The 11,036-nt window shown below is 48.9% G+C and overlaps 1 gene segment (V, D, J or C); it reads left to right on the top strand.

Moving 5' to 3' along the window:
- Positions 1-9,356: 9,356 nt before the first annotated feature.
- LOC113408225 lies at positions 9,357-9,658 on the top strand (the record flags this gene model as incomplete). The annotated part of the segment is given in 1 exon segment: positions 9,357-9,658. A coding segment is annotated over 1 exon segment (302 nt), but the record flags the coding sequence as incomplete, so codon positions are not given.
- Between the last annotated feature and the right edge of the window lie 1,378 nt (positions 9,659-11,036).

Raw genomic sequence — 11,036 nt, 5'->3', positions numbered from 1 at the left:
CCCATAATATATTTCCATAATAGAATATAGTAACCATGGAGCTACCACAGTGAGGTCAACGGGGCCAGTCTCGTGACCGAGGGTCTAGATCAGAGCCCAGCAGGATTCTTTGGAGGCACTCAGGTGGAAGCAGAGCCCCGTTGGTGGTGGGTCGGGGCAGGTGATCAGAGAGCATAGGGCAGGGCACTGCCCGGCCTCTGCTGGTCTCCTCTCGGGCTGAGGACCCTTAACCGGGGCATGCAGGGATGGGGGATATTCTACACACAGTAACAGTTTTAAACCCAGGCTTTCAAAAATAATGTAACACATATCTAGGGCGGACGTCTGGCTGGTAGCAGAAAACCAGAAGCTCTCGATTTTTTTTCTGGGAAACAGATAACAACAAACACCTTGAAATTTTGGGAGGGGGGAACATTCCCTGCAGACAAAGCCTGGAGTAACCCAGAGGCGCTCCCTCATGGCAAGGGTGGCAGTCCTGTCCAGTTCGGGGGGTGTAGGCCGAGCCTGCGCTATTCAAGGCTTTAGAAGGAAGTAGCTGGGGCAGATCCATAGGGTGAGGGTTCCTCAAACCCTGCTCGGATTAAAATCCTGTTTAAACCTTATTTTTTCCAATAAAGGATCTTGATCCTTCTCTCTGATCTGCCCCCCGAAAAAAGGTTCAGATGATCCAGGGAAGCAGTTTGTGTCTTATAAAGAGGGGCACATGCAACTGAGGGTGAGTTTCCAGTTTAAATCTGTCTCCCTCTCTGCCCAGGCTGTACCCGGAGAGACAATCCGCAGCCCCTGGGTCTGTGCTGTTACCCCCCTGAGAACTCTCCCCTCACCCCAACACCTGGGAAATGAGCCTTTGGTGCCATTTATTTTTCTTTTTGTCAACTCCGGAGGTGAACAGGGATATTTACTCCCATTCAGTGCACTGGAGAGACAAGAAAATATCAGGTATCTCCAGGTCCGGGCTCACAAAGGGACTCAGATTAGTGACCATGAGTGTTACAACACCGTTCTTTCAGGCACCTAGAAAACCACAGGAACAATATGTTGCCATCCGCAAAGCTTAAGACAGGCACCTGAACCCCTGGAGAGACCAGCACCTAAGAATGGGATTCACAAAACCAGCGCAGTAGGCAGGGAACCATCTGTCATAACTATGAAGGGAAGGGTAACAGCTCTCTGTGTACAGAGACTCCAAATCCTTTTACCTGTAAAGGGTTAAGAGGCTCGGGTAACCTGGCTGACACCTGACCCGAAGGACCAATAAGGGGGCAAGATACTTTCAAATCTTGGGGGGGGAAAGGCTTTTGTGTGTGCTCTTTGTTTTAAGGGGTGGTTCGCTCTTGGGACTGAGAGAGACCAGACATCAATCCAGGTTCTCCCCATCTTTCTAAACAAGTCTCTCCTATTTCAAACTAGTAAGTAAAAGACAGGCAAGGCGTCTTAGATTTACTTTGTTTTCTCAACTTGTAAATGTACCTTTTTACCAGAGTGTGTATCTTTGTTTGCTGTACTTTGAACCTAAGACAGAGGGGGGTCCTCTGAGCTCTTTAAGTTTGATTACCCTGTAAAGTATTTTCCATACTGATTTTACAGAGATGATTTTTACCTTTTTCTTTAATTAAAAGCCTTCTTTTTTAAGAACCAGATTGATTTCTCCTTGTTTTAAGATCCAAGGGGGTTTGGATCTGTATTCACCAGGAGTTGGTGAAAGGAGGGTGGAAGGAAGGAGGGGGGATGATTAACTTCTCCTTGTTTTAAGATCCAAGGGGGTTTGGATCTGTGTTCACCAGGGAATTGGTGAAAGGTTTCTCAAGGCTTCCCAGGGAGGGAATTCTTGTGATGGTGGCAGCGGACCAAAGCTAAGCTGGTAGATAAGCTTAGAAGTTTTTATGCAGGCCCCTACATTTGAACCCTAAAGTTCAAAGTGGGGATACAGCCTTGACACCATCAAAGCTAGTCAATGGGAAATTCAGAGGAGAAGTGTGCCCTAAACTCTCTCCCTCTCACGGAGACAGTCTGGGCTGCACTGCAGTTATCTCTGCTGGCTCTTCAGGAACGCGAACCCCTCTCTGGAATCAGGCACCTTAGCTGCCTCAGGCCTTTCTTGTGAGAACGGCACCGAGCACTGCACAAAACGGTCAGGAAAAGCCGGGTTAGGCACACAGGCAGGGTTCGGTTCTTGGTCAGATTTGAAGTAAAACATGGAGAATTTTATCTTCTCTCAGGAATAGCGGATGAGGAACCTACGGTAAATTATAAAGGTTCTTGTCACTTTATCCTGCATAAGTTAAAGTTTTTCACTGTTTGAAAATCCGTTAACTTCCGTGGAGTGACCAGTGTTTTACAGCTGAGGGCGGGGGAGCAGAAAGCACCAATACAGAGCAGAGCCCTGCCTGCCTCACTCCACCCGCTCCTCTCCTTGCAATTCACCAGGGAGCTCCGGGGAGTGAAGCGAACCACGATTGTCCAGTGTGGTGAAAGCTACCAGGGAATATTTCCCACCAGACAGAGCACAGGTCAGTGGAGCCGCCACTTCTGGGAAAGGGGTTGGGCCGGGTTTCAATCATAGCTATTGCCCAGCGCCCAGGGCATTATTCTGTCTCCAGGGGTGTCCCAGCCCAATGGAACCCTGTGACCCGACCCCTCCCCTGGCACTGACCCCACTGACCCGCCGGACCACAGCCCCACAACGCGGGGGGCTCCAGGGCTGGGGCTCCCCCCCCCCCATGCCAGTGGACAGCAATCGGGCCCTGAAGTCGTGTCAGGGAAATTCTTATTTGGGTCCCTTCCTCTTTCTTTCCTCTGCCTGGGACAAATTCTGAGCCCACAAAAAAACCTCCCAGATATTCACAGATTCATAAACCTCAAGGGAGTGGTGTGATAAACTAGTCTGAGCTCCTGCATAATACAGGCCATATATCCTCAACCTGATTCATTCTGGTTCTATCACCCTCATTAATAAACCATGCTGGGATTCCACCCAGTTTCACCATGGTCAGTGACACATTCCAGCAGAAAGACACCACTATCCCACCACTTGTGTTTGTTTGTTTGTTTGTTTTGTTTTCAGTTGAATAATTTTTCCACCGAAGGAGGTTTTTCTGGCACAAGGACCATTTTCCGAGGATAAAAAACCTGGTCTCAATGAATAAATAAATAACACCCCCCCCATTCATTTTCTGGTTTTAATAATAATACAAAAAGGGAAGACAGAGAAAGAGGAGGGGGCGCAGAATCCCTTTCTTCCACTTACCACGAGGGCGCAGCAATGAGGAAAACAGCCCAGCCCAGCTTGGGGACAAGACTGAAAAGGGGCAGTGTGTTACCTACGTAACTGCTCTTTTCTACATAGAAACTGCATTTGCACATTGACTCTGTCAATTCCCCCTGAAATCTTGAGAAGAATAACTGGTAACATTTTTCATAAGAGAAGCAGCCATAAAATTACATCCAGAGGTCCCACTGATATCCATCCTACGTGGAAACCAATGACTTTGAGATAAAGCTAAAGATAAGGTCTGCCTCTTCTATTTGACTCATACTACTCTTTTTAATATCAGTCTTCCTCTGTGACCCTGGGCAAGTCACTTAGAGCCAGATTGTAAACGTTATTTAGGGTCCCAAAGAAGAACATTGGCACCTAATGACATTATGAAGGCTCCTAAATTCCTAACTTCCATTGAAATCAAGAGGCCTTAGAGTCCTAGACACTTTTGTAGATTCCCACTAGGTGCCTTACTCCATTTTAGGGCATCTAAATATCTTTTAAAAATCTGACTCTATTGCCTGGGTCCCCGCTTTGTAAAAAGTGGCATTTCTTTACATCACTGGAGTGTGGTGAGGGTAAATACATTAAATCTGGTGAGGTGCTGAAATGCTATGGTCATGGGTGTTCCCTGAAGTATGTAAGACAGACGGATGGGAAATATGATATAGATATTTGTGGCATTATACTTACCAGAGTGTCAGAGCTGATGCTTAATGAAGTCAAAGAAAAGATGCCCAATGAGTTCACTGAGCTTTGGGTCAGGCCCAGAGCAAGAAAAAAAAGACTTGCCCATTTTCTCTGAACCCCACGAAAAGAAAATGAGACAGCTCGGGAAGGAGTTTATCTCTTATAAGGAGAGGGATATGCAAATAGGTGACTGTCTCCTGTTTAAATCTCTCTCTGTCCCAGCAGCACCCGGACAGACAAACTGCAGCCCCCTGTGTCTGTGCAGTTACCAGCCACTCCACTGAGGACTTTCCCCTCCAACAGGGCTGGCCTTACCATGAGGCGAACTGAGGCGCCACTAGGACGCAGAGTGTAGAAAATTGTGTCTGCTGCTGGTGCATATGTATTCTCTCTGCCCTAGATGCACAGAGATGGTGGAGTGCTGTGCTGGAGGAAGGAGGGCACAAGAGACATAACAGGCAGGCAGGAGAAAAGGTGAGAGGGAAGAACAGAAAGCAGCAGGAGCTGCAGGAAGAGAGAGGAGGAGGAGGAGCCTCTGATGTACCTCTCTAGCAGCCCCAGGAGCCTGGACGGATTCACACCAGCTTCTCAGGGACCTTCCTGTTTCCTGCTGCTTCCCTGAACCCACTGGAGGAGAACAGGCAGTCAACTGAAGTAGTAGGAGCCAGTTAGGCCCTTAAGATGTTGATATCTTCCCTCACTCAGGCCCAGCTACCAGCCTCCTTATTTGTCCCCTTCAACTGAGTGTTGAGAGCCACTCTAGCTGGCGCAGAACAGCCGTCATGAGTGAAAGAAGAAAACGCCCCTCTGGGGCAGCATTCAGAAAAAGAAAGCAAGCAAAGGAAGCGTTTCTATCTAAGCAGGAAGGAGCTCTCCTGAGATACATAGACACAAATGTTCACGGTGAGCCTTCCGGCCCCAGTGAGGATGTGAGTGGTGAGGAGATGCCTGATCTTCCAGTTAGTCAGAGTGCAGGTGACCTGGCAGCTACTGCAGCATCCATATCTCCATCTCAAATGGATGTAACCATGCACATTCCTGAAGAAAAGTGTAGATCAGAGAAGAGTCTGGTGGAGGTGCAAGAAGCAGCTGCTGCTGAGTTTAGTCCCTTAAGTCTAGATGATCCAGGACTGTGGACCCACTTGAGCAGTAGGCTGAGGGACTTCCTAGTACTGCATGGGCCACAGCAAGTGAAAAACTTCATGTTCCCCAAAGACAATGAAAATAGAAGTTTCCATCCAACACATTACTGGCGTCAAATCCCCAATGGTGACAAAGTGGAGAGGCCATGGCTTATGTACTCAAAAACCCAGAATGCTGCATACTGTTTTTGTGGCAAACTCTTCCAGTCTAATGTTCCAGCCAAATTGTGTTCTACAGGAACAAAGGACTGGAAAAATCTGGCTAGAAATCTGGCATGCCACGAGAAGGCAGCAAATCACCAGAGAGCATTCCATAGGTGGAAAGAGCTTGAGATGAGACTAAGGTTAAAGGCCACCATAGATGATCAGCATCAAGAGAAGATTGCATCAGAGTCTTTTTACTGGCAAAATGTTCTGAAAAGGCTCATTGCCATTGTGAGAATGCTTGCTACCCCAAACCTAGCACTGCGTAGCACTTCAGATCATCTGTATGTGCCAAACAATGGAAACTTCCTTAAAATTGTGGAGACGATGGCTGAGTTTGATGCTGTACTCCAGGAGCATCTAAGAAGAGTCATCACCCAAGAAATGTACACACACCACTACCTTGGAAAAACAATTCAGAATGAGATCATACAGTTACTGGCAACAAAAATCAAACAGAAGATTGTGGCAGATCTGAAGTCAGCAAGATATTACTCTGTTATTCTGGACTGTACATCTGACATCAGCCATACGGAACAAATGACTTTAATGGTGTGTTTTGTAACAACAACAGAACCTAGTGAAAATGTCCCTGCAATGGTAACTGTCAGAGAGCATTTTCTAGAATTTATTGACATTGATGATACTACAGGAGCTGGTATGATAAATGTGCTTCTTAAAAAGCTGGAAGATATGGGAATTGCGATAGCTGACATGAGAGGTCAGGGCTACGGTAACTGACCGGCCTGCAACCTGGAGATACCTCCATGTATTACTGTGCCAAATACACTCAGTGAGGGGGAACCTATCAGAGCCCGCACTAAAACTAACCTTGCGGAGAACCAGCCTTCCAGGGTGAGTGCCAGAGAGCAGCAGCTTCCAGCACCGGGTTCTCTGTGCTTGGCTCTGTATTCGCTTCTTTGCAGATTCTATGGCAAGTTACAAGCACTTGGGAACTAAACCCTGCGTCTCCCAAAGTCAAACACTGAATCAAAACTTCAAAGACTCAGAAGGGAATCCAGGAGTCCTGGCTCCAAGCACCCTGCTCTACGAATTGTCTATCACTCTGCCAAGAAATGAGAGGAAAGGTGCCAGGAATATTCTAGCTACAGCAAGTAAACTATTCTTCCCTCCCTTGGCTGGGAAGATACAAAAAGAGTCTTTATACTGGTACCTACTGCAGACTGCATTGCCCGACTATCATATTAGAGCCAGGAATAGATGTCAGATGTTCTGTTAGGTGGATGACAAACAGCACATTGATTCTGAGCAAACAGTAAGTCACTCTGTCTCCATGCCGGCAAGGTGCTGAGAGGACTAAATCTATTCCCCCTCAACCCATTCATAGCTCCCTGTGGGCGATCATTTTAACCCTTGTGAAGAGGTCCCAGAATGAGCCCTACATCAGCGTGAAGTGGGATTTTAATATTTCACAGCCCTAGTGCTGCCTTCTTTCCAGGGGCGGACTGCTCTGTTTTTATAGCATTTCCCCTACATTGCTCCCATCCCTGGCTCCGTGTCTCACATTCAACCTCACACAAACCATTTCATAGTAAACATAAAGATTTACCGAGATCCATTTTTGGACGTGCGCTGGGCGACCCCAGTTGTAATGTCCCCTCCAGACACAAGGCACAGTTCATGTAGAGGAACTCCGCCTCCATTCCACGCATCGGGTTAGAGAGGAACTATCCTGATTCTCCGCTGCTCTGCAGATTGTGGTCCAGTTGAACTCTCCTCACAGTGGGCTGGATGTCGGCCTGTCCTGTTGCCCCCACCCCCTTGTGCACCTCCGACACAATAAGACCAGGGGCAGTTTGATTACTAGAGTCGACTTCAGCTAATGTAGAGAATAGAGGAGGAAGCCCATGTCATCAGGTGACCAGTCGCACAAAACTACACTACTGGTGAATGCTCCACAGCCAAATAAACATTCCGCAGCCTGAGCATTATTCATCCCAGCATCCCTAGCAACACAGAACACCAAGGTCATTGTCCCAGGAGTCCCCTAGCCTATAAGAAGGGACTGAACTAGACACCAGTGTTCTTCACTGTCCTTCCTGACTTGAGAGGAACAAGGGGAGATTGTGACAGGGGCAAACACAAGTGAGGTGCCCAAATAGGACCAGGATCCATGGGAGCTGCCTGTCGAACTGCCCTTTGTGCCTTTGAAAATTTGCTCCAGAAAAGCTTCAATTCAATTCAAGGCCTTCCTCTGCAGCCAGATTAAAAGAGCAGCGGAGCAGCAGCCATTAGCTGAGAAGCAGGAAGTCACATCCTCACATTCCATCTAAATTACATTAAAACAATGTCATATCCGGCTGTTAAGAAGGAGACCCCATCCTAATGGCCCCCACTATCACCAGATAAAGAAACAGATCTTAAGATGGTTAAAGAAAACTTAGTTTGAGAGCATCTATCTGTCAAGAAATCACTTATCAATAGTTGTGGTTGTGACCCGCCATACCACAGCCCCACTACTCCAGTTGGGGGGGGGGGGACCCAAGGCTGAATCTTCCCCTCCCCCCCCCACACACACAAACTGACAGCAATCGGGCCCTGAAATCATGTCAGGGAAATTCTTATTCCTCTGCGTGGGACAAATTCTGAGCCCACACAAAAGCCTCCTAGATATTCACAGATTCATAAACCTAAAGGGAGCAGTGTGATAAACTAGTCTGAGCTCCTGCATAACACAAACCATCGATCCTCAACCTGATTCATTCTGGTTCTAACACCCTCGTTAATAAACCAGGCTGTGAGTCCGCTTAGTGTCACCAGGGTCAGTGACACATTCCAGCAGAAAGACACCGACCTCTCAGATTTTGGCACTAGACCCCAACACGTGACAGCAATGAGGCATGTGGAATACAGCACAGCACAGCCTTGGGGACAAGACTGACAAGGGGCAGTGGGTTACCTACGTACCCTGCTCCTTTACACACACAAACTGCATTTGCACTTTGACCCTGTGAATTCCCCTGAAATCTGTGAGAAAAATAACTGGTAAAATTTTTCAAAAGAAAAGCAGCCAGAAAATTACATTCTGAGGTTCCCCTCAGATCCAACCCTTGTGTAATCCAATCAATTTGAGATGAAGCCCAAATTAAGGTCCACCTGTTCCATTGGACCCATATTAGTAGTAGTACTATGTTTTCCTTTGGGAGCTGGAGCAAATCACATACAGCCAGATTTAAAAGTTATTTAGATTCCCAAAGAAGGTGTCATTGGCACCTAATGACACTATGAAGGCTCCTAAAGTTTTGCCTAAATGCCATTGAAATGAAGAGGCATTAGAGTCCTGGTCACTTTTGTAGATCCCACAAGGTGCCTTCCTGCATTTTAGGACACTCACATACCTTTCAAAATCTCCCGCACTGAGCCTGGGTCCCCGCTTTGTAAACAAGATAGCTATTCTTTACATCACTGTAGTGTTGTGAGGCTAAATACACTAAATCTGGGAGGCGCTGAGATGCTATGGTAAGCGATGCTCCCAGAACTACCTAAGACAGAAAGCTAAAAAATATGACTCTAGGTATTTCGAGCATTACAGTTAGCAAAGGAAAGATTCCCATTGAGTTCAATGAGCTTTGGGTCAGGCCCAGAGCAAGAGAAAAGACTTCCCCATTTTCTCTGAACCCCACGAAAAGAAAACGAGTCGGCTCGGGAAGGAGTTTGTCTCTTATAAGGAGAGGGATATGCAAATAGGTGGCTGTCTCCTGTTTAAATCTCTCTCTGTCCCAGCAGCACCCGGACAGACAAACTGCAGCCCCCTGTGTCTGTGCAGTTACCAGCCACTCCACTGAGGACTTTCTCCACCAACACCAGGGAAAATGAGACTTTGGCTCCATTTACTTTTCCTTGTGGCGGCTCTAGAAGGTATTTTCTCCCTACACATGCACTGGGGAGGGGGGCAAACGTTCCTGGTTTTCTGCAATGTTCTAAAAATGTATTTTCTAAGGTGCTTTTATTGATATTCGTCTCCTGTTAACTGAAGGGGAATAGTGTTTCATGTGACCGGTTCCCTCATTGTTCGCTTTTCTCTCTCCCCTTTCCCACAGGGGCCCAGTCACAGGTTGCTCTGACCCAGTCTGGTCCAGAACTGAAGAAACCCAGAGAATCCCCTCGGTTGAAATGCGCCGTGAGCAGGTTCACTATCACCGACTATTATATGGCTTGGGTCAGACAGGAGCCGGGAAAGGGGCTGGAGTGGCTGGTCAGCTACTGGAAACCAGGGAGCGAGTATTATTCTCCCACCATCAAGGGGCGATTCACAGCCTCCAAGGACAGCTCCAATTTCTACCTGCAAATGACCAGCCTGAGACCCGAGGACACCACCGTGTATTACTGTGCCAGACACACAGTGAGGGGAAGCTGACCTGGGCTCAGACAAAAACCTCGCCCTGCAGAGACTGGGGAAGGGATTTCCTGGCGGTGGAGCTTTCGTTCCACAGCAATGAGAAGAGAGACACACAAAGTATCTCCCCTTGATGAGATCTCACACAACTGCCAGGGGAGAGAGAGGCTCCGCTGACTCCATCTGCCCCTGGGGAGCGCAGGGAGCAGATGCTCAGTGGCTATTTTAGCGAAGAAGGAGCAGGTGAATCCGCCCTCACTCTGCAATGCTCCCACTGACTCACCAGGGCTTTCTGGTCAGCCACTCTCCAGTGCAAGGCTCCCCCCTTGTCCCAGTGAAGGGAGAAGCTGAGCCCCGAGGGAAGGTCAGTGGCAAGGCTGAGCCCTGAATGAAGATGATTGACTGGAAGGGAGGGGTCACTAATCTAGAGGTGACCTCCCGCCTCAGCCCATAGATAATTCTGTGTGGGTGAAATTCACCCCCGTGTGGAGGGCCTTACACAAGGACCTCTGCCAGTACCGTGTCCCGCCGAGCCAGAGGAATATCTTCACCCCATGCAGCAGTTTAGAAGTGTACAATCCTGATTTCCCCTGCCTTCCCCTTTCTGTTTACACTGAATCCTGTGCCAGTTGGGTGGGATATGGGCCTGTTTTCACGCCCACTCCTACTGTGCCTCGTACACCTTTGATTAGGGACAGTTTGGGGTCCCCACACTAGTGCTGACATCCAGGGCCATCTCCAGGCACCAGCCGACCAAGCATGTTCTTGGGGTGGCAAATTGGAAGGGGCGGCCAATCTTGGGGTGGCGGGGGCGCTTGGGGTTTTTTGTTTGTTTGTTTTTGTTTCAGCAGCGCGGTACTGGGGAAGGGGGCTTCGGCAGCACGGCGCTGGGGGGGGGGGGCGGGGGTTTGGTCGCGGCGCTCAGGGTTTGAGCAGCGCGGCGCTCAGGGGGGAGGTTTGGGCGGCCCGGCGTGGCCCGGCGCCCGGGTGGGGGCAGGGGTTTGTGTGGCCAGGCCCAGCCCAGCCCGGCGCTCGGAGGGGGCAGGGGTTTCGGTGGCTCGGCACAGCACGGCGCTGGGGGAGGACAGGGGTTTTGGTGGCGTGGCGCTCGGGGGGGGGGGGGTTAGGGGGGGGGGGCGCTCTTTTTTTTTTGCCTGGGGCAGCAAAAAAGTTAGAGCTGGCCCTGCTGACATCAGCCAATGTGCAGAGTGGGGGGAGAATTCCATGGGAGTCAGGTGAGCAGAGACACAGCAAGAATAACCCGACTGATGAGTGTTCCCAGGGCACAAACAACCAACATTTTCAACCTGAACCATCAGGACCAACCCGAGAGAGACAGAAAAGCGGTGCCATTGCGCAAACAATGAGAGAGGCCCCAGTATTG

Source organism: Terrapene carolina, unplaced genomic scaffold (genome assembly GCF_002925995.2).
Source record: "Terrapene carolina triunguis isolate 2854851 unplaced genomic scaffold, T_m_triunguis-2.0 Scaffold1103, whole genome shotgun sequence".
NCBI classification, from domain to species: domain Eukaryota; kingdom Metazoa; phylum Chordata; order Testudines; family Emydidae; genus Terrapene; species Terrapene triunguis.
The sequence above is the reverse complement of the archived record's forward strand: the minus strand, read 5'-3'. Positions and strand labels throughout refer to the sequence as shown.